General features: G+C 40.3%; 2 protein-coding genes across 5 annotated transcripts; both read left to right on the top strand.

Moving 5' to 3' along the window:
• The first annotated feature begins 203 nt into the window (after nt 1-203).
• Nucleotides 204-10,409, top strand: LOC311053436 (uncharacterized protein). Of its 3 annotated transcripts, none has more exons than XM_084068960.1 (7): nt 204-402; nt 871-927; nt 2,757-2,793; nt 4,114-4,242; nt 4,647-4,697; nt 5,252-5,413; nt 9,528-10,409. In XM_084068960.1, exons 3-7 carry the CDS (start codon nt 2,791-2,793, stop codon nt 9,663-9,665), a joined length of 483 nt encoding a protein of 160 aa, XP_083925086.1. In that variant the 5' UTR covers nt 204-402; nt 871-927; nt 2,757-2,790; the 3' UTR covers nt 9,666-10,409. The 3 variants fall into 3 exon arrangements, with proteins under 3 accessions (XP_083925086.1, XP_083925084.1, XP_083925085.1); XM_084068958.1 differs by having other exon boundaries at nt 2,686-2,793; XM_084068959.1 differs by lacking the exon at nt 204-402 and having other exon boundaries at nt 910-1,028; nt 2,686-2,793.
• A 1,298-nt stretch (nt 10,410-11,707) lies between these two features.
• Nucleotides 11,708-22,552, top strand: aar2 (AAR2 splicing factor). 2 transcript variants are annotated; one of them, XR_014601635.1, is made up of 8 exons: nt 11,708-11,789; nt 12,542-12,726; nt 14,121-14,254; nt 14,761-15,102; nt 16,007-16,173; nt 17,883-18,112; nt 19,897-20,760; nt 20,817-22,552. XR_014601635.1 is itself a non-coding variant. In XM_084068952.1 (7 exons), the coding sequence occupies exons 2-7, from the start codon at nt 12,577-12,579 to the stop codon at nt 20,062-20,064; spliced, it is 1,191 nt and encodes a 396-aa protein (XP_083925078.1). In that variant the 5' UTR covers nt 11,708-11,789; nt 12,542-12,576; the 3' UTR covers nt 20,065-22,552. The 2 variants fall into 2 exon arrangements, 1 of the variants encoding a protein (XP_083925078.1); XM_084068952.1 differs by having other exon boundaries at nt 19,897-22,552.
• The last annotated feature ends 1,868 nt before the right edge of the window (nt 22,553-24,420 follow it).

Raw genomic sequence — 24,420 nt, 5'->3', positions numbered from 1 at the left:
CATTTATATTATACACCTGACCTCAGCCTCCTTCAGACAGACAGGTTCTCTCTCTCTCTCTCTCTCTCTCTCTCTCTCTCTCTCTCTCTCTCTCTCTCTCTCTTTCAGACAGGTGGTCTCTCTCTCTGCCTCCTTCAAACAGACAGCCTGAGACTGGTGCTCTCTCTCTCTCTCTCTCTGATGTGAGGTTACTCTCTGCCTGGTGGTCTGCACGCATTCTGAACGAAACAGAAAGAAGGCAGAAAGTGATTGATTGCACTCATTGCAGGAGTTTTTCTTCGACTTGAATGGACTGGAAGTTAATGGTGAAATGAGATCCTAAGTCAGTAAACCCCATGAAGGGGAACGAAACCAGAGATGTTGGAAACCACGTAGTGCCAGATCGGCAGTCCATAGACCAAGGTTATTACACTTTGTGTTTTGTTTTAGTTTTTTAATTGGTTTTCATTTTTATTTCATTTTTTAATTGTTTCACTTTTTTTTCTTTTTTCCAGTAGACCTAAGCTATTGTTTTTTTTGGGTAATATATTATATTATTATTGTTTATTAGCCTATATTTAGTTTTGACTAATTAGTTTCAGTTTGTATCATTATTGGATGCATTTGCCAAGTGCAAGATTTATATGAGCTAACTTTGTGAAGACGGTTGACAAACGGTTCCAGTGTAAATTATGCAACAATGCCTCATTAATGTTCAAACTTTGACCAAATGAACAATTAAAACTAAATTACTTTTCTGTATGTTTTATTCAGGCAACTCGTTTTTATTTCGTTGTAATTTCAGCGACACATCGTTTTGCGTTTAGTTATTTTCCACAGCTAGTTTTAGTTCAGTTTTAACGTTTAATAACCTGACCTGATTGTCTGCAGGTTGAACTACTAAACGCTCTCTCAGCAGCAGAGGAGGATCGACGCTCCACGATCACGGTGAGATCTCCTAGTCCTCTCAAACCACCACCACACTGCTTCTAAAGATCTAATGCCATGGTCATAAAGCGATCATAGATGTACAGCTATGTGATCTCTATGTAAGTAGGCTGCTGGCCGCTGCACATATCACTATCTTTTGCATTTTACTTAGAAAAATATATAGCCTTGGATCAAGACTATCATAGATGTAGCATATTTTATCGATTTTGACATTTGCATATCAATGATCAAGACACGAAAGAAAGAAATAGACTCGATAAAATACATCTATGATAGTCTTGATCCTAAGGCTAAAAATTGAAACATGACATGACTGCGAGGATCTGAGCGCGTCTCATGCTTTCTCTCTGTCGAGCAGTGGTGGATTTTTTTTTACTTAAGTAAAAGTATCGATACTGCAATGTAGAAATACTCTGTTATAACTAAAAGTCCAGAATTCAAACTTCACTTGAGTAAAAGTACAAAAGTATTGTTATCAAAATATACTTAAAGTACTAAAGTAAAAGTACTCATTATGCAGAATGTCCCATTTCACAAGTTTTCAAATGAATAAAATGTATAAACATCTTTTGAAAATAGCAGATGCAATGCATTGTGAGTTTGTAGATCGGCTATTTTCAAATGGCCGAAATGTAGGCTATATGGTTGAAGTGGCTATATGTTTTGTAATAATAATCACAATCTACAAAGTAACTTGTAACTAAAGTTTTCAAATACATGCAGTGTAGTAAAAGTACAATATTTGCCTCTGAGATGTAGTGGAGTAGAAGTAAAATAACTGAAAATTGGAAATACCCCAGTAAAGTAAAAAAAATACCGCAAAATTGTACAGTACTTGAGTACATGTACTTAATTACTTTCCACCACTGGAGTCAACAAAGATATGCTATTGATCAGGGCAGAGTTGCTGATCAATAGTGCAATAATTGAATGTAAGAGGACATTTCGGCTATAAAGGCTGTTTTTTACCTTTACCTCTTTGTTCAGACTACATGATCTAGCTGTTGCATAAGCTCCCTTTTTTAAACTTGGCTGCAGGCTATGTTACCATAATATGTTGGCAATAGTGTCATTTCACTATCTCATAGTGAGAGTGTTGGAAAAAGTAGTATTTTTTTTACTTAAGTAAAAGTATGATACTGCAATGCAGAAATCAATCACAAAAGTATTGGTATCAAAATGCACTTAAAGTACCAAAAGTAGAAAGTATACTCATTATGCAGAATGTCCCATTTCAGGCACAATGTGTCCCACAATGTGACGCGGTGACGCATTGTGAGCTTGTAGATCGGCTATTTTCAAATGGCCCAAAATGTATATAGGGCTGAAGTGGTTAATGTATGTTTTGTAATGATATTCAAAATCTACAAAGTAACTAGTAACTAATGTTTTCAAATAATTGTAGTGGAGTTGAGATCTAGTGGAGTAGAAGATTGGAAATACCTCAGAATAGTAATTAAGTGCAGTATTTGAGAGTAAATGTACACCACTGGCTTTCGAGTTAGGACAGAGTTGCTGATCAATTTTACACTAAATGAATGTAAGAGGACATCTCAGCTATAAACTTCCCCTACTGTTTTTTTTACCTTAACTTTTTTGTTTATATGCTTTCTATTGCATAAATAAGCCGTAGGCTGCAGGCTATGTTACCATGATATGTTGGGAATAGTGTAATTTCATTATCTTACTGCACCCATGCTGGGAGAGCAATAAGCTCAGCCCCTGGTCCTATTTATGAAAATAATCTCTTTATAGCTTGTGCGTTTTGGATACAATGAAGACAAGTGGATCATGAGGAACTTGTGTGGTTCTTTGGTGTCTCACAGCAGGGTCATCTGCTAGGATCCTAGAATATGATAAATGGTAAGTCCTCCTATAGCTGTATAGCAGTGGTTCTCAACCAGTGGTCCGGGGACCACCAGTGGTCCTTGAGGGGGTTACAGGTGGTCCCCAGCTAAATGATGGAGAGTTGGTAACTAAATGGACCCTTATTAAGTAGATCTGTAACTCTTGAGAGCGTAAAATGAAACCAAATGGATCCTTACAGGTCTATTTGGTTTAATTGTACGCTCTAAAGAGTTAAATTGTTGTTAAATATCTGTATTACTTAATTAAAGAATTGTTATTTTGATCAAAGTCTTGGGTCTGAGAGGCTAAATCTCATCAAACGGTGGTTCCGTGGCTCAAATGCCGAATAAATAATGGACCTTGATATGAAAAGGGTTGAAAACCACTGCTATATATGCCTCTCTCTGTATGTGTGTTCTTATTTATTTGTACAAGTAAGAAACGAAACGACCGAAAAATCCTGATCCGTCATTCATTGTAGCTAAAACGTGTGTAAATCAGTTTGATTGTTTTGATTGATTGATAGAATTTTGAGCAGTTTGCCCCAAAAAAGCACAGGAAAGTACAGTTCAATACAAGGTATGCTAAGAGGATATTAAACCCAAGAAATAACTATGGCTCGTTTCCATTGGGGTCCTTTGTACTCAATTCATCGAAACATTTAATTTGTGTTTCTCAAAGTGGGGTCGGGTCCTTGAGGGGGTTCAAGGGGGTCCCCAGCTAAATTAATGATAGTAAGGAACCAAGTGGATCCTAACAGGTCTTTACCTCAACAGGGTACAAATGGAACCAAATGTACCCTGTCAGAGTTATGGGAGGTCCGTGGCCTAGTCGGCAGGGCTATATAGGACGACTGTGGAAACAAGCCATCAAGGCTTTTGGGTGTTATCCTTTTAGCATTGCTTGCTTAATTGTACTTGCTGTGCTGTTTGCAAACTGTTAATAAAGTATTCAATCTATCAATCAATACCAAACTAGGGGTCCTTTAAATTAACAAGGTTTGAGAACCACTGCATTAAAGGGATAGTTCACTCCCAAAATGACTTTTTTTTGCTATCGATTAGTCACCCCATGGAGACTTGAATTCATGGTGTTTTTTTTGTTTTTGTCTCATTCCTAAGCCAATAATTTGATGACCGGCAGCGGTTCCGGTAGGAGACACAAAGAGTCTTCTTTGTATCTCGACGAAAACAAAAAAATATCCATGAATTCAAGTCTTCACGGGGTGACTAATCGATAGAAAAAAAGTACTTTTTGGGGTGAACGATCCCTTTAACTCATTGTAACGTTTTGCTACCAGACTGAAAGGTCAATCCAATGCATGTCTCTCCGCAGTGGGTGGCCGGGTCTGTACTGCGCAGCGCTGTGTTGGTCGTCCTGTTGGTCTCCTGCTGCAAAGGCTGTGATTATGAGAGGATACTGGGCGTCTACAGAACCATCATTCTGGTTGACCTCCAGAATTTGGTATGTACTGTATGCTATTCATACACACATATATTGTTGCCAAAACAACATACTGTAGGCCGTTTTTCAACTCTGTTGTCATGTTTCTCTCTCTCTATGCGTCATCAAATTATTAGCCTACTTGATACTTTGCCAAATGTAATTGGTGTTGCAATCTGATAGCCGTGTGTGTGTGTGTGTGTGTGTGTGTGTGTGTGTGTGTGTGTGTGTGTGTGTGTGTGTGTGTGTGTGTGTGTGTGTGTGTGTGTGTGTGTGTGTGTGTGTGCGCGCGCGCGCCCATGTGCGTGTGTACATTAATAGACGTTTGTCACTGAGATTGTCACTCATTCCAAAGTCATGACGTTTGTTTATTTTTATCATGGTATGCTGTAGGCTGAAGTTCATAATTGATTGTTCCATTACAGAGTTTGTCAGACTCAGCTGATAGAGGGAGAGACCCCTGTCCTTCAGGAAAGGTAAACGACACTATTGTGTTGGACAAATATTCTAAACTTTTACATTTTTCAAATTTCTTTCTTTAAAAGCGCAAATAGCATGTTTTACATAAGCTCGCAAAACATCACAATGCAAGGTTGTACATCAGCTATTTTAGCTATTCATATTTCGCTATTATAGCCTATTTATACAGGGCTTAAGTGGTTATTGTCATAAAAGCATTTTCTATGAATAAACGGTGTTATATTCATCTACAGTGGGCAAGGCAATTAAGAAAAGGACATTTTATTTGTATAGCACGTTTCAACAACGAGGCAATTCAATGTGATTTACACAGAACATCAAGCAAGGGAAACAATTATACAATGACTTTAGGATGCATAAAACAAAAGAGGCAAAAATAATACAGTGCAGAAGAGAAAGAAAAAAGAAAATGAATCAAAGACAGCTGCAAACAGAAAGGTCTTTAGTTGTGTTTTAAGTAGGCCATCTCAAGTTTCCTTTCATCTCTTGCATCTGTGTTATTTATTGGTTTGTGCCATATTTTCATTTGTGTTTGTGTTCTCATAATTAGGCGTCTCGCATCGTCAAGTCCATCTATGATCTGACACAGCAGATCAAGTGCAACATGCCAGAGGAGCTGCTGCCCGGAACCAGGGAGCAACAGCTGATCAAACCAGTGCAGGATATGGAGCAGCTCATCAAAGAGAGAAGTCACTGCAAGTTCTCTTACAAGGTGAGGAGAAGGACAGCTATAGGCCTAGCAGGTAGGGCTGGCGTGGCAATATATCAATATTATATCCATACGATATGATAGATGAAATTGAATATCGTCACTCTGGGCTCTTGGATATCATAATGTTGTCATGTTGTATTGTCCTTATTTTCATCACTTAATAATTCATAATTTAAAAACAAGACTCTTTTCGGTATTTTAGAAAAATCGTAAAATCTTTAAAAAAAATAAGTATATTCTCATCACAATACAATATTATAGTCACAAAAACATTGAGGTATTTGGTTAAATGTTTTTTTTTTTTTTTTTTTTTTGCCATAATAATGTCCCCCCGGCCCCAGCCCTACTTGCAGAAATAGCCTAGTTCTGGCAGGCCACTCAAACTCACACTGTGCTGTGTCAGCTGACAGCAACCCCAAAATAGCAGGTCTGCAAGCTCATAGATCGGCTATTTTTGGTGTGCGACTCCGTCATATGACCGAGCATAAATGAGGCATATCACTTCCATTACTCTCTCACCACTAGGTAATAATAATAGCTTGAATGTATATAGTGGTTTTCAAGGAAGGACGCTTAGATCAACAATGAACAACCAAACATCTTTTGTTCATCATCTGTAAACGTCTGTTTAAAAGTACCTAACGGTCAAGGGTTTGTTTGAGCCTGTCCTCAGATGATACAAAGCAATCACAATTAATGGCGCTCGTGTTTCATGATAGCCTTAACATTTTACCTATTTCTTTCTGTACCTTCTGGACCTCATCTATTGTACTACTTTGTGCTTTATGAAGTCCTTTGTTACATTTCATCAGGGAAGATACACGTTCGTTAGATACATCGTTATGGAAGTGTGGTATCGAATATCAAAGATCTGCATGAGACTTGTTTACCACATGACTCCAGAGATAAAGTGTGTCGATTTGTGTGAGTTTAGGAGAGAATCTGTATGAGTAGCAAACGGAGTCTTTAGAAGAAAATGCAAAATGGTCGGCCAATCTAGTTAGGTGGCAATGGTTGTATGATCTAAGGTTCAAGAGTTCTAGACCAAAATATAAAGAGGGCTGGTACCGTATAGCGCCACCATGGGGCTGATTTGAGTGGAGGTACTTCCTTAGCCTATTGGCTGATTGCACGAGAAACTACAGTCTACAGTGAAAATATGAATGAATATACAGTACATTACATCTATCACCAACGTATTCCGTATATGTACAGACTATCGACAGTGAATATGAGAATGAATATAATAAATAACTGAAAGTGAAGAGCTTTTATGAATGGCCAAAGTTGAGACTGTGTTCAGTGTTAAACGTGAAAATCTCCAAAATACTACAGTAAAAATCCCTTCAGTTTTGGTCATAGTTTTAAAAATAAAGTGTGTCAAATACTCCATATTCACGTCTTTATTTAGATGATGACGTTTGGTCCCTCAGGCCCTTCTTGAAGAACAACAATACTATTAGGACACAGCAGGTATGTGTGATGTTGCGGTACGCGTGATTCATCACCATCAGATGTGTTACTACCTGCAAGCTGTTTGCTTGTGCTGATAAATATACTTGTTGTTTTACGCTGTGCTGGTATAGTTCTGCTGAACACAACACTCATCCAGAATGGATCTTTATTTCACAGTTCTGTGTAACATTTTAGCGAGCTCCTTTAATATCAGTATTCTCTCCTAATTTTGGTACATTTTGAGCTCTGAATGAATGGAATGCATATGATGTCATTTTGATTAATCTGCTATCCCACTGCTGAATGGCTATCCCACTCTGCTGAGTGGGATAGCGACATTCCCACCATGCTCCGATTGTGTGAGTAACAGTCTATTTTCCTGGTCAGACAAAGGAAACGAACCACACAGCTCTCAGAATGATCACGTAGCTGTCCTGATCTAAACGCGACTTGACCCCCATTATTACGGTGTCTGACTATGAACAGCAAAAATGTGTGTGCAGACAGACATGCTGACTCATGAAGAAATCAGACACCGCGAGGTCGGTGACACACGCCAGCCTTCTGTACCAAATCACGGTCATAATTCTTTGTTGACTTACTATGCCGGTCTGGGTCACGGATGTGACAGTGAGTGAGAGGAGCATTTCTCAACTAACTAATTAAAATGATGGTTGTTTGAAAAGTGAAGGAAAAAAAATGAAATATTGAAAAGATACAAGAGTGTCAGCCTCCTCAGTCAATGAATAGTTGTCAGAGATGCTTTGAAAAGACGTCAGAGATGTTTTGAGCGGGCACTCACTCATTTCTCACTGGAAACAACAGCATATCCCTCGTTCATTCTAGCCGCAGTTGACGTTGTAGCATCGTTGTGCAGAACTGTGTGTGTGTGTGTGTGTGTGTGTGTGCGCGTGTGTGTGTGTGTGTGTGTGTGTGTGTGTGTGTGTGTGTGTGTGTGTGTGTGTGTGTGTGTGTGTGTGTGTGTGTGTGTGTGTGTGTGTATGTGCGTCGCGATTGTGTGAAACGTACAGTCACGGGCTCCAATACAATAAAAACATGATAATAAAAACATGATAAAACTACCTAAAACACTCAACAAACAATAAACACAGGGCAAGAACATCAGTCAAAGAAAGTGCATAGTGCAAAGTACAGAGAGTTATTACACAGTCAATTTTCACTGTTATTTAACAGTCTGAGGGCCTGTGGGAAAAAGAAAACTGTTCCTCAGCCTGCTAGTGTGCGCTTTGAGGATCTTGTATCCCTTCATATTTTTTCTACTTTAGATGAGAGAACTTTCTTTTGTGGGGTGGGTGAGGTCTTTAAGATCCTCAGGGATTTATTGAGGCAGTGCTGGGTGTAGAGGTCCTCCAGACTAGGCAGCTCACACCCAGTGATGTTCTCTGCAGTGCGAACGACCCTCCTCAGCACCTTGCAGTCTCTGTCCGCACAGCAGTGTTGAATTCGTCAACAAAAATGATGATGAAAAATGTTCGTCGACTACCTTTTTTCACTGACGAAAACCAAATAAAAATTAGATAAAAACTAAGCTACAATGACTAAAACTAAGACTAAATATATTGACAACTTTGTCAACAGATAAAAACTAGACTAAAATTTGAGTGAGGTCCAGTAGAACTGAAAGAAAAAACATTTTATGTTTGGTTGTGCGTGGTTGTTGCGCTCTGAATTTCTACGAGATCTGAGATCTACAAGCTCACAACGCATCGCAGCGCGACACGTTGTGAGCTTGTAGATCTGCTATTTTCAGCATTTTCAGCATTTTAGTCGACTAAATCAACTGTAGATTTAGTCGACTATGATCTTATGATATTTAGTCGACTAAAATTATTATATTTAGTAGACTTAAACTAAAGCATTTCAGATGACTAAAATATGACTATTTAGATTAATTTACAATTTAGCAGACGCTCTTAATCCAGAGCGATTTACAGTAAGCAAGGACAACACAAGATAATACATTAAATGCATAGGAATAGCAAATCTAATATTAAAGTAATACATAAGTAAACCAATAATCTAATAATAACTAATACATACGTACAACCAAATGGAATTTCATTCAAAAGACTATATGACTAAAACAAAATCAAAATTTGCTGTCAAAATCAACCCTGCCGTACAGCTGCCGTACCAGGATGTCAGGAGGCTCTCTATTGTGCCTCTGTAGAAGTCCCTAATGGTGTGGGGTCTCAGGCCGAATTGCTTCAGGCACCTGAGTCCGTGCAGGTGCTGTTTGGCCTTCTCTTCATCTTGAAGTGTGTCAGCGTGTTGCTCCATATTTGGCTCTGTGTTTCTTATTAGTATTATTTAACCCATTAAGACCTGAGGCGATTCTTAAAAATGTCTTCTAAATCCCAACAGTTTTTAGATTTTTTTTTTTTTTTTTTTACGATTTTTCAAAAATAGCAGATCTACAAGCTCATAGCGCGGCACTCGGTGCCGCGCTATGAGCTTGTATATCTGCTATTTTTGAATAGCCAAATAAATCTGAAAGTGACACAGATGCGTTCCAGGTCTTAATGGGGCTTAATAGGCCTTGTTTCACGCTGTTTCATAAATTGCACGTCATGAGATTGAATCTTTGCTTTAACCCATGTCGTCCTCTGCTTGTACTGTATGTGTTTTGGGGATGAAGGAAGCCGTATGTAAGGGAGCACCAGGGAAGAAGAGACGAGGGAAGAAGAGGAGGAAGCTCCAACTCATCACCAGGAAGCTCAGACAACTCATCACCTGCTGGCAGAAGCTGCAGAGTGCCTACGCTCTCTCGCACTAAAGACTGTCCTATGTAGAATGTAATATACCCATATTATATAAATATGGTGATATGACACTAGACCTAAATGTCGTCTGGTATGTAGGATATGGTAATGCCGTGATATGGCCATGAGTGTTGTCTTTTCCTGGTTTTAATCACTTAAGCCTTATTTTATACTATATATTTATTTATTGTAGCATATTTTTTTTACTATATAAAAATGATCAAAAAATGTTTAAGATTAGTGAAAATAGCCGATCTACAAGCTCACTATGCAATGCTTGTAGGTCTTGAGCTTGGATATTTTTGTCATTTTTGGGAAGAAAAAAAATATATGATCGTTATCGTCTCAATACAATATTATCGTCACAATATCGAGGTATTTGGTGAAAGATATTGTGATATTTGATTTTGTCCATAATCGTCCAGACCCTAGTGTAATGCACATAATATGAAGCTATGAAAACAAAGACTGGATTTTCATAAATATCAATGCATACGGCAGCACTTACATAGACTATAGCCTGATGTTATGCTTGATGTTATTATAAAAGCCTGATTTCATTTTTATATTGTTTACTGGTGTTCTCATTATTTTTGTGGAATAGCATAGTATAATTTCTTATATTCACACACTGAGTGATCTCTGATCTTGCTTTACAGGTTACTTTTGTAGAAACTATTAACTAACCACAAATAAGCTAGAACTTTTCAACCATGTACAAACTACACATTTTTCAAAACCATAACTTTATGGAAAGGAAATATTCATCTTTAAAAACCCCATGTACAATTCCAAACATGCTACGAAATAAAATAAACTTTTCTCAAACATGTTCTTTATTGAACTCTATTGTTCCGGAATAGCCCTGAAACATGACTGTCATATCATGACAGTTATGGCGCAACTTGTTCCTGTTTTTTTTTTTTTGTTCCTGTACATCTATCGTTCAGATTTCAAATACGCAATACACCTCCCAACCGATAAGATCGCGTACTTGGAAGCATATGGAGACATTTCTAAAAAAAAATGTCCACCAACCGGATTCAAATGCTTTTTATTGAACAATACGGAAGATACGGGTACTTAGATTCATTCGTTTCAACTTGTTACATCCGTGGCCGTAGGGTATTAAGCACTTTATATTTGAAATTTGAACCTTTATGTACTGTAGATGTACCGGTTGTTGCTTTTTTGCATCAAGGACCCCCAAATTGACACATATTAGCCCAGGGACCCCCATTTGAAAAGATATGCCAGGGACTCAACCATTTTGATTTATTGGGGGTCCCATCTACACTGTAAGTATCATCATCAGTGTTCATTTAACTCTGAGAGTGTACAAATGGAACCAAATGGACCCGTTGTTACAGACACACGGGTCAATTTGGTTCCTTACTATTATTTGGTCTGGGGACCCCCTAGAACCCCCTCAAGGACCACTGGTGTTCCCCCGGAACCACTGGTTGAGAACCACTGCTCTATATCAGGGGTCTTCAACAGGGGGTCCTCAGAGCTACTATAGGGGGTCCGCCAAATCTTTGTGTGATAGGATTTAGTTTTTTTACATTAAACACTTGAACCCTAGAATTCCTTTTCTGAGGGGAACATTAGCCAAAAATAGCAGATCTACAAGCTCTCAACGCCTCGCGCTGCGAGGCATTGAGAGCTTGTAGATCGGCTATTTTTGGCAAAGAGGCTATAGGTGTAGAGGGGAAAAATAGCAGACTAAGTAAAAAAAACTTTAATCTGAAACACAATTTTATACAATATAGAGTAGGGGGTCCCTGCTTCATCTCTCTCTCAGCTAGGGGGTCCTTGGCCTGAAAACGTTGTAGACCCCTGCTCTATATGATTAAGGATTATTGTGATTATGGTAAGCTCACATTTCATATCACACACACACACAATACAGTAAGAACTCCTGTAAGTTATTAAAATGTTTTTAATGCATGGCCAGGGACCACCTGCAATACCTCTGCAAAAAACCCTGATGTGAACCATGGCTAGTTCCGGAACTGTCTTACAGAGTAGTGTGTTCCCGTTCCCGTACGGAACAATAATGATGGTGCACACAGTCTTACATGAACGCTGTTCCCACGACTAGACTTGAAATATTATCAACAATATTACACATTCAGGTAAACATTACCTTTACCTACCTTTATGTCGAGGGTTTGAATCGCGTTTTTAATTGTTTTCATTTGCCTAAGTAAAGCTGTGTGTGTGTGTGTGTGTGTTTTATTGATGTAGATAGGACTTTATTCTCCATACTGCTGTGTGTCAATAAAAGATGAAGCCACTTCATTTCATCCCTATATTATACCTCTATGGTTCATCCTAAAGGCAGGGCTGGTTTGTCTCTGAAGCTAATGCTAAACTCACATATATCTGTAATTTCTAGGATATTTCTCATCGGTTTACAGAGAGAGAGACACACACACACACACACACACACACACACACACACACACACACACACACACACACACACACACACACACACACACACACACACACACACACACACACACACACACACACACACACAGAGAGAGACAAAAAACTTGTGTTGCTAAAATATAGTTGGTTGGTGGTTCTCAAACTCTTTCATGTCAAGGACCCCAAAAATGATATGTATTTGGCTGCGTACCCCCATCTCAAAATATGTTGTTCCAGGCACCCCAAAGATTTGCACACATTTTCATGATTTTTCAAAAATAGCAGATATACAAGCTCATAGAGCGGCACTCGGTGCCACGCTAAGAGCTTGTAGATCTGCTATTTTTGAATGGCCAAAGTATAAAAATAATGGTCAAAGTGGTTACACAGATGCGTTCCCGGTTTTGAATGGGTTAACAAAAAAATGTCACTTCCACTACTTTTAATCCAGTCCCTTTAGAAAGTGACGGCTCGGTCCTTGCAGACATGGACATGGATATGGCCAGCAGTAGCAGCAGCAGTGTGGTGGACATGGACCCCGACGTGGCCCGCAGGCTGTTTGAGGAGGGGGCCACTCTGGTGCTGCTGGGGGTCCCCGAGGGCACAGAGCTGGGCATCGACTACAAGAGCTGGAAGGTTGGTGGTAGTGGTGGGAAACACAGGGGTTGACAGTTGACAATAGTCCTCAGAGACACTTGCCCCGTCAGGCAAGCACAGCTCATGTTCTACTCCCCCAAGGGCGCTCGGGTGGCGCAGTGGTAAAAGTCCGTGCCCACCACCACAGAGGTTGTGGGTTTGAATCCACCGGGGTGCAGCCGGCTTTGTCGGGCGTCTATGCGAACACAATAGGCTCTATGCACAGCAGCCATATTGGACAGAAATTGGGCCCCTTCCTTCACAGGTGTTACCAATGACACTAATGAAGGCTCTGTTCCATTTTAGTGTAGCACAGTGGTTCTCAAACCTTTTAATTTCAAGGACCCCCATAACTCTGAGAGTGTACAAATGGAACCAAATGGACCCGGGAGGGTCCATTTGGTTCCATTTGTACACTCTCAGAGTTACACCCTCTCAAGGAACCATGAGGGTCCCTGGACCACACTTTGAGACCCACTAGTGTTTCTAGTGAGCCAACATTCACAATATCAGCACCCTGACTCTGTTTGACCAGAATGGAACAGAGCCTTCATTAGTATCATTGGTAACACCTGTGAAGGAAGTAAGAGGAGGCCCAATTTTTCTCCAAAATGGCTGCTGTGCATAGAGCCTATTGGCCCGTGTTCGGTGGAGGGAAGCCGGGGCGGGGATTAGGGTGATATTGGTCATTGCATGTACTCCTACGAGCTGGGGCGGCACCTGTCAGAGGGGAGTGTTGGGCGGGAGGAGTAGAACGAAGGCCCTACGTCCTCCTGGTGGGGGCTCCTCACTGGCAGGTGAGTCAGTATGATACACAACACCGGCTTCGAATGCTATCAAATTGATAATGTCCCGATAATGTGCGATAATGTCCCATTCAGTGCATTGATAGTATCAATGCACTGAATGGGACATTATCGCATCTTATCAGACCATTGAATGGGCGAGTAGGCGACATACTGACCTACCCGCGATTTATCAGACCATTCATTGGGCGTAATCAGGAGATACTGACCTATCCCGAGGCAGAGCAGTCCCCACAACATGATTTACGATTCTGTGCCTATCGGTACACAACTCGAACGGCGCTGAGTAGGCCTGAGTAGGGACTTTTTGTGTTAGTGTGCCGATCTGCAACTGTGACATGTTGTTGTGAGCTTGGAGATCGGCTATTTTTGAAAGATTTTGAAACGTCTTTGGGAGAAAAAACTAAATGGGATATTCTGCATAATGAGTACTTTTACTTTTGATATTTTTGTACTTTCACTCAAGTAACATTTTGAATACACTTAAAAGTCTTGACTTTTACTTGTAACTGAGTATTGCTACAATGTGGTATTGCTACTTTTTCCTGAAGTAAAAATTAATGGACTACTTCTTCCACCAACGTGCAGGTCGGTCCCCGCTTCCGTGGCGTGAAGATGATCCCTCCGGGTCTACACTTCCTCCACTACTGCTCCGCCAACCCGCCTCACTGCGGGGGCGAGATCGGCCCCAAGACGGGCCTCTTCCTCATGCTCAAACCCAGGTTATAATAGTTTTTGGATCTTTCATTATAGTTTAGTTTTAGTTCCTTATGACATTTTCTTTTCTAATTCAGTTAGATTCTAATTCTAATTTTTAGAGCGGGTTTACTAGTTTTTATTAGCTTTTATTTTTGTGACAATGCTTATTGTTAGTTTCGTTTTTATTACTTTTATTACTTTTTAGTGTTAGTTTTAGTTTTTTTTCATACGTTGGGTTATTTGTCAGGTGCAGGATTCAAAGAGGTCAGAGTAAGTATTGTGCAATAAAAACTCAACAAAAAATTATATTCAGTTACTGTTGGACAATCAACGAGAAAAACAAAGGGCATTTTGTCTATCATTTCAGTTTGTTTTAGTTAGTTTTGTAAACACACAATACGGTTTCAGTTAGGTATTTTAAAAAAAATCTAGTTTTTGTTTAGTTCAGTTAACAAAAATGATTTTTCAATTTTAGTTTTCGTTATTTCGTTAGTTTCCGTTAACTCTAATAACCTTGGCTCAAACCCAGAGAGATCCTCCTGGCCAACTGGGACGCCAAGGAGGAAGACCTGGACTTCTCCGCCTCCCGGAACGAGGAGGAGGTGGCCCGGGTGCGGGCCAAGCTCCACGACCTGGACCCTTTCCTGGGACCCTACCCGTACGAGGTGATGCGGAAGTGGGTCTCCCTGACCGACCGGCTGACCCAGGAGGTGGCCGACGGCCTGCAGCCGCTGTCGGGGAGGGTGTGCGCCTTCTGCGACGTGGTCCCCGAGCTCCAGCTCAAGCACACCAAGGACCGGGCGGAGCAGAACCTCCCCAGGAACGACACGGCCTGCCAGAGCATGAAGGAGGGTCTGGAGAGGCTGCCCAGGTACTAGGGACCCTCATGGGCTTCCAAATGGCTCCTTACGGGTGTGTAACTCTGAGAGTGTACAAATGGAACCAAATGGACCCGTAAAGGGTCCATTTGGTTCCATTTGTACACTCTCAGAGTTATGGGGGTCGTGGAAACCACTGTGCTAGACTAAATGGAATAGAGCCTTCATTAGTATCATTGGTAACACCTGTGAAGGAAGTGATTATATGGCTGCTGTGCATAGAGCCTATACAGCCTAGACCCATGAGGGTCCCTTTTTTACACGACGATGAATTTAACCATTATATTATACTTATCTATTCAAACATTGCGTGGCACTCGGTGCTGCCGTTTTTTGAAAAATCATGAAAATTTGTGCAAATCTTTGGATATATATTTTTTAAAGCAAACATGTGTAACTCAAATCTTTGCTTCTGGGGGGATTCTACAAAATGTCTTCTAAATCCTAACAGTTTTTTGAAAAAACCTATGTTGCTATAATATCAGTGGTTCTCAAACTTCTTCATGTCATGGACCCCCAAAATTATATGTATTTTTGCCGTGGACCCCCATCTCCAAATAGGTTGTTCCAGGGACCCCCCCCGCAAAGCAAATAATTAGTTAAAAATGTTGCTTTAAAAAAAAATATATATATTCAAAGATTTGCACAAACTTTCACGATTTTTCAAAAAATAGCAGATCTACAAGCTCATAGCGCGGCACTCGGTGCCGCGCTATGAGCTTGTATATCTGCTATTTTTTAATAGCCAAAATAAATCTTAAAAATGACACTGATGCATTCCCGGTCTTAATGGGTTAAAGCAGCACTAAATATGTAACTTTTTTTTTAAGAACTATTAATTAATCTTGAATAATTGCGTACTTATGTAATGGTGACATGCCTAATAATACCCCCCAGGATGAAGCAGAGGGAGGGGACGGAGCTGCGCTTCTCCCACATCCCCAAGCAGACGTACCCGGAGGGGGCCACGCCGGCCCAGATCACGCAGTGCAGCATGGACACCAGCTACGCCCTGGAGACCCTGCTTAACAAACACTACAGGACGCACCCGCTCAACGTGCTGGGTGAGTGTGGTCCAGTCCCCAAACACTGGAAGTCCTGTGTGTTTTAGACATGGTTAGGGGCTGTCATGATTACAAAGTTAATTTGATGATTAATTGTCACACAATAATTGCGATAAACAATTTAATTGTGTCTTTGGCATTGAACATTGGAACATATGAATACAAATTTAATTTCTGTTTGCCTTTTAGGCTTCGTAATCAAGAAATTGCACAGGCCAGATATATCTTTTTAACTCATTGAGTGCCATTGACGTGTTTTTTTTTTTTTTTTTTTAAATGTCAGAACCAAAGATATCATTATATGAAGATTTGCAGCTCCATCCACTCCTTCTTTAACTTATAACTCAAAAAGGCTGTATCTCGCTTCCTAAGCACTTTTTTTACTTAAAAAAAATGAATAATAAAATAAAAAATTCGCACTGGCCAGAAATAGCCAGAAATAATTCTGTCACTCAGTGAGTTAAGAATTATTTTTGGGGCTTTTATGCCTTTATTGATAGGACAGTAGGCTGACAGGAAATGGGGAGAGAGAGATGGGGAGCGACACACAGCAAAGGCAGTCGGGTTCGGGACTCGAACCCGTGACACGCTGTAAGCCTACACTGAGCCTAGGTGCCTGGACCCCTACGCCAGAGGTCCAGGCCCCACAAGCCAGACATGACAAAACTTAAATTACAAAGAAATTATTGACATATTTAATCATTTTATACATGTAAAAATAAAAAAATGTAAAAAATAGCAGAAAAATAGCTGATCCACAAGCTCACTTTGTGACACGTTTTTTTAAATATTTTAAAATGTGTGTTATTTTAACATTTTTCAACATGAAAACGATTATGACAATTATGCAAATTACTTGAGATTATCTAAAATAATTGCGATTAGACGATTATGTAATAATTGTGACAGGCTTAGACATGGTCAATATGCTTAAAACCCCCTTAGCTGCTCTAAGATCACTGTAAACCACAGCCTCGCGTTGTGTGGCTTATTGCTTTTATAGAACGTACCTGGCCAAACACACAGCAATGAAAAATGCAATAAATTATTGATTGCAAGTAGTCCTTTTTGACATGTAGCAGAACGGTTGCCACGCAACACACAGAGACACCCCGTGTTTTCACACACTGGCATAAAAGTGATGGATAGCCTGGTTTAAGCTCCATCTTGGTGGTGGTTTTAAAAATCAATAGGTAGACATTTTCCCTGCACACCAGGTCTGAAAACAGCGAGCGTAGCGGGCCACACAGTCTGTTTATTAACGGTCTCCCCTGCTTCAATTTCTCTCATTAATTTCTCCTCTGTACACTCCTCCTCGCCTCTAATACAGTGGCTCACAAACTTTTTAGCTCGAGACCCAAAAGCGACGCGTTGTGAGCTTGTAGTTATTTTCACATTTTCTTATTTTTTTCTCTTAGATTTCTTAGATCTTTCTTTCTTTATTTATGAAATTATTTTGAAAAAAGTTTGTTTTTAATTAATTGAAAAATTGTGAACTTCTTTTGTGAAATTCTTGAAAATCGTTTGAAATAATAATAATTAAAAACAAAATGTAGGAAACTTAAAATTAAATAAATATATATAAATATTCACTTGCGACCCACACAAATGACTTCTCTGGGTCCCAAAAACGGGTCCCGACCCAGTGTTTGGGGAAACCGTACTCTAATCCATCCAGTTCTCGTATTCTCTGCCCCTCCTCTGTCCAGGAGAGCTGCAGTTTGCCTTCGTGTGCTTCCTGATCGGCAACGTGTACGAGGCCTTCGAGCACTGGAAGAGCCTGCTGGCTCTGCTGTGCCGCTCCGAGGAGGCCATGCGCAGCCGCAAGGACCTCTACCTGGGCCTCATCACCGTGCTCTACCACCAGCTGGGAGACATCCCGCCCGACTACTTCGTGGACATCGTGTCCCAGAACAACTTCCTCACGTCCACGCTGCAGGTAAAAGCTGACCAATGATAATTACTTTTTGCCTGCCACTGACGAGGTTTCTCGTCAGTGGCAGGCTGCGCCTTAGCAGAATCTGACGAGAAATCTCGTCAGTTGGCGAGATTTGTGTTTTCAGTAGTTTTCCACCAGTGGCGCTGTTTGCTACCCTATGAATGATGCCTTGCCTGTCAGAAAAGGATAGACCCGGACATGACGTCATAAAAAAAAAACCTGCTTGTTTACTTCCTGTTTATTAGTTGTGGAAAAATTATAAAAATATCGTTGCTGTCGGGCAGAAACCTCATCTCCATATTTTAACTATATTTTAACATATTTTTTCATAAATTAATGCCCTACTTGATCTTACTACAGCGTCACACAAAAGCATCAAAAGTAGCAGATCCACAAGCTCGAAAGAGTTTTGAGCTTGTAGATCTTCTACTTTTGCTGTTTTTGAATTTGGAAAAGTAACACTTTTTGACATGAGGTTTCCACCTAGCCAGGCGTAGCTATACTATATCACTGCGTGGATTTTTTGCACTCGCATATTCGTCTGGTCCCAGGCTAGTTTCCACCCAACAGAGACGATATGAATGTATTTATACGCTATACTGAAGCACACAGCCGCCTCCCCATTTACAGTATAAAGCTGTTAGACAGACTGCAGTGGGGTTCATGGTTCAAGTTGTTTCCATAGTTAGTCATCAATTCCAGGGTCTGAATCAGCAAGTGCGTGCAGGTTTTTAATCTGATACATAAGACCACACAGGTACACAGCTGTTGATGAGGCATCACAAAGTTATTTCATAGCTAGTCTCATGGCAGTCTCCCGTGTCTCACATATCATCAATTCCTGAATCACAAGTCAGCATAGCATGTACAACAGGGGTCAGCAACCTTTTGTGCCATGTTTTTATTTAATTATTTTAATTTTAATTATGATACCACATCAAAATAAAATGTTTCCAACAGATTCTGATTGTCCATAAATAAAATAACCATTTTCTTCTTCTTTTGAAATATTTACATATTTTGTAATGATCATTAGACTCAGAGCAATAACCCCACCTATCTCCCAGACTCACTCCCCAGTCAGAGTTCAGAGTTTGAATGAATGTAGAATTATGTGCAGAATCTAATTTGCATACAGATGTAAGGGACTTTAACACATTGATTGCCAAGATATTAAACATAGTTTTCTATCCCCGTGCCGGCGTATAATTACCTAAATCCGACGATATTTGAAACGCAGTGGAACCGACATTGTGTACAAAAAAAAACATGAAAATAGGCGGAAGGATCTGTGTATCCATGGGAACGACAAGTTTCCAACTGCGATCCGCCATTTTGGAGCTTTGGTCCGCTGAAAACGGGTGGTTTAATGAAAAAAAAAGAAACTGAGTTACAGCTATTTTTCTGAAAATCCCATCATTGGGGCGGGTGGAAGTGACGTTTTTTGGAATGATGTCACATCCACATTTTTCTTCTCTGAGAGACGATCGATCATTCCAAAGCTGTGTTAGTTCGCCCCTTGTGGAATTCCCCCCAAAAATGAAAGAACGCATATATTCGATCTAGGCAATCAATGTGTTAATTTAATTGACTACATTTTTTTAATATTTAATTTTAAACCAGAAACACACTTATGCCAGTGTGCCAGTGATTACCCTCACCTGTGCCAATGTTGGCACACGTGCCTAAGGTTGCCCACACCTGATGTACAGGTTTTGCTATATTTGCTAATCACTGTGCAAAAGAAAATATAGGGCTTAATACTTATTTTCATTCCTAAACAGGACTTCTTCCAGTTTGCCAGTGGGCCCGGGATGGACGGCACGCTCCGCAAGAGAGCGGAGAAGTTCAAAGTCCACCTGACTAAGAAGTTCCGCTGGGACTTCGAGGCGGACTTGGAGGACTGTGCTCCCGTGGTGGTGGAGCTGCCCGAAGGAGTCACACTGGACTGAACCCAATAACCATGGTGGCTCTACTGTCACCATTGAAGTGCCAAGGGACAGCTTGAAAACCACAGGAAAACTGGGGTCCTCCTCCCAACACCTAACCCCTTACATGATGCGACGGTGGGTTCCCAGGCTTGAACGATCATTCAGGGACATGACAAGCTCTTCTCCAGTCCTGTGTTTTGACGGTGTAACGTACTGTATGATCTGTTCAATATTCTTCCATGTAAGTTCAATAGAACCCAAGAGAGGCAAGGAACAAGTCAATAGGCTATATGCGCAGCAGCCATATTGGAAGGAAATTGGGCCTTCACAGGTGTTACCAATGATACTAATTAAGGCTCTGTTCCATTTAGTGTAGCACAGTGGTTCTCAAACTTTTTAATTACAAGGACTCTCATAACTCTGAGAGTGTACAAATGGAACCAAATGGGTCCATTTGGTTCCATTTGTACACTCTCAGAGTTAAACACCCGTAAGGGGCCATTTGGAACCCCCTCAAGGAACCCTGGACCACACTTTGAGACCAGAATGGAACAGAGCCTTAATTAGTATTATTGGTAACACCTGTTAATGAAGTAAGAAGAGGCCCAATTTCTTTCCAATATGGCTGCTGTGCATAGAGCCTATTGCCACCTCAGAGTGTGTGTGTGTGTGTGTGTGTGTGTGTGTGTGTGTGTGTGTGTGTGTGTGTGTGTGTGTGTGTGTGTGTGTGTGTGTGTGTGTGTGTGTGTGTGTGTGAGACTGTGTGTGTCAAGGACGCCCTCTGGTGGTAGTTCTGTGCAAGCTCCACAAGTGACCTAAAATGTATGGCTTCGTGGGAAGATCTACTTTCACTGGATTATTATTATAATGTTTTACATCGTTGATAAGATACATTTGGATTAAAGGAGTAGTTCACCCAAAAAAATACTTATTTCCTATCAATTACATACCCCATGAAGCATTGAATTAATGGAGATTCTTTTGTTTTTGTTGCATTTCCAAGGCAATAATTTGATGACCGGCGGTCTCTCCGGTAGGAGTCTCCTTTGTGTCTCCTACCGGATACTTTATTATTGATATTATTATCATCAAATTATTGGCTTAGGAAAGTGACAAAAACAAAATCTCCATGAATTCAATGCTTCATGGGGTGTGTAATTGATAGAAAATAAGTACTTTTTTTAGGTGAACTACCCCTTTAATTTAAAGGGTGCTGTAAGTGATATTCTATTGGATCGGATTGTAAAACAGTTAAAGCTCTTTATTCTTATAGTAATGATTGCTAATAGCCCTATTCCACAGCCATAGATCATACCTATGCTCTCCTGTGTCGGTGAGTCATCGCAACAGCATTAAAAGTTGTAGCGCCTCGTGTGTACTCGCCCAATAATTAATTGCTGCGGCTTTGGGGTCAGATATTGTCCTCTAGTTCAGTGGTTCAGTGGGTTGACAGCAGTGTTTGATTTTTTCACTGACGAAAACTAAATAAAAACTAAGCTACGATGACTAAAACTGAGACTAAATATATTGAATCTACAAATAAAAACTAGACTAAAATGTTAGGGAGGGACACAAAGGGTCTCCTTTGTGTCTCTTACCGGAACCGCTACTGGTCATCAAATTATTGGCTTAGGAATGTGACAAAAACTAAAAAATATCCATGAATTCAAGTCTCCATGGGGTGACTAATCGCTAGATTTTTTTTTTTTGGTGAACTATCCCTTTAATGCCTCGACGATGACTCACCGACACAGGAGGGCATAGGGGTGATCTATGGCTGTGTACATGAAATGTACAGTATGTAATATCAAAGACGTTCCAGGGCTATGATTGCCATAGTGTTTGTTCAGTAACAGGAGTCTCCCCGTCTCTCCACCTCTTTAGTAAACAGAAAATACATGTTCAGCGTGGTTACCATTCACCAATTTCATCCAAACAGGACAGGGAGGAAAGGGAACCCATTTATCAACTTTAAAAAAATGGTAGTGTTCCAGTTAAAACAAATTGCACATACACTCCTTGAGTTCTTTCTCCTGAGCAGATAAAATTGGCATCCCGACCTGAAAAATGTATTTTCTGTCTTATAAAGAGCTGCAGAGACATGGAGACCTGGGAATATAGAGCTATTTAACAACATATCACTTACACTTCTTTTTAATATCAGTTAAACAAAGTGAACAGCTGTGAAGGCAAGCATCATCACACTCGGCTGTTAACACATGCATCATGTAACGTTGTCAACACAGATGTTAACACTTTAACCCTGGTGTCCCACTTCTGGGTATGTCGTTACAGGCAAACATAAAAAATAAATAAATGCTAAGGCATGCATCGTCGTCAGCACAGCTGCTAACTACTTAAGCCCTCGTTTTATACTTCGCTGTTGATTTGATATGGCGTGAACCCAAACATTCCCTTTAATAAAACCTTTTGAACAAATATGCAGTGTGTTGAGTTTAGTGTTCTGTATGTTGTTTTTTAACACTTTACTCAACCACTAGATGGCAGCCACGGGTTTGTCTTCTCACGTGGTGGCAAAATAGGCTCTATGCACAGCAACCATATTGGGAATTAATTGGGCCTCTTCCTTACTTCCTTCACAGGTGTTACCAATGATACTAATTAAGGCTCTGTTCCATTTAGTGTGGCATAGTGGTTGTCTAATTTTCAAGGACCCCCATAACTCTCAGAGTTACACACCCACCATAAGGGGCCATTTGGGAACCAAAATGGAGTGTTTCTAGTGAGCCAAAATGCACGATATCAGCACCCTGACCAGAATGGAACAGAGCCTTCATTAGTATCATTGGTAACACCTGTGAAGGAAGAAGAGGCCCAATTTCTTTCCAATATGGCTGCTGTGCATAGAGCCTATTGTACTGAAGTGATGGCTTTATGTTCCTCATTGACTCAAATATTATGTCAAATATAATGACCCCAAGGGGGGTGCTTGAGGTGGTTTCCAGGGGGGTCCCCAGCACAATTATTTAATAATAAAGTAAACTACTTTAACCCTATTTTATACTTTGGCTATTCGAAAATAGCAGATATACAAGCTCACAAGGTGCCGCATTGCAGAAAGTTGTGAGCTTGGAGATCTGCTATTTCTTTGCATGTTTTGAAAAATCTTTAAAAATTTAGAATAAGTTTGAACATTTTTAGCAACTCAAATCTTCGCTTTATGGGGTCCCTGGGACCCTGGCACACACACACAATTTGAGGGCTCCCTTACAACAAATGTTTGAGAACCACTGGTTTAAAACTATGCGTGTCCTGAGAAGTGGTGTAAAGTAACCAAGTTACTTTACTCAAGTACTGTACTTAAGTACAATTTTGAGCTATTTTGTATTCTTTACTGGAGTATTTCCAATTTTCAGTACTTTTACCTCTACTTCACTACATCTCAGAGGCTATTGTACTTTTGCTCCACTACAATTATTTGAAAACCTTTAGTTCCTAGTTACTTTGAAGATTTTGATTATTATTACTAAACATACATTACCCATTTCATCCCTATAAGCAGTACATTTAGGCCATTTGAAAACAGCGGAGCTTGTAGATCTGCTATTTTCCAAAGAGTTTTTATACATTTGAAAACTTGTGAAATGGGACATTCTGCACAATGAGCACTTTCTACTTTTCGTACTTTAAAGTACATTTGATACCAATGCTTTTGTACTTTTACTCAAGTGCATTTTGAATTCCAGACTTTTACTTGTAACAGAATATTTCTACAATGCAGTATTGATACTTTTACTTAAATAAAACATGTGAGTACTTTTTCCACCACTGAGTGTCAAAGTGCGCAAAGATTGGCACTCTCTCTCTGGCTTCACTCCACCGAGTTTGAAAAGCGAGACGGATCTAGTTGTGTGAACGTCCCAGTACAGCTGGTCTGAGTAGACTTGTGGAGACTGGTCACACAGTGCAGTGGTCGGCCTAACTGGATAACCTAATTACATGGCCATTCATTAGCCATGAATGTGTGTGTGTGTGTGTGTGTGTGTGTGTGTGTGTGTGTGTGTGTGTGTGTGTGTGTGTGTGTGTGTGTGTGTGTGTGTGTGTGTGTGTGTGTGTGTGTGTGTGTGTGTGTGCATGTGCACGTTTCAAAGAAAAAAATAGTTGGCTTGTCCCTCTCGTCTTTGACTGTGATGGATGGGGACAGATCTTATGTTTGCCTGTTGGTCCAGCCATCCATCCATCCATCCATCCATTCACCCTTTCATCCGGTCTCCACTTCCATTACGTCGTTCCCCAGCTGTACCCCTCCCTCTTTTTGAGTTCTTCTTTGATATGTCCAAAGCCCCATGAAAAGCAGCTCTAGAGGCATGAAGCTGCTGTGAAAAAGGCCTAAAGCCACCTCATGTCTAATGATCT

This window comes from Gymnoscopelus microlampas (assembly GCF_963454915.1).
Source record: "Gymnoscopelus microlampas genome assembly, chromosome: 10".
Classification (NCBI taxonomy): domain Eukaryota; kingdom Metazoa; phylum Chordata; class Actinopteri; order Myctophiformes; family Myctophidae; genus Gymnoscopelus; species Gymnoscopelus microlampas.
The sequence above is the reverse complement of the archived record's forward strand: the minus strand, read 5'-3'. Positions and strand labels throughout refer to the sequence as shown.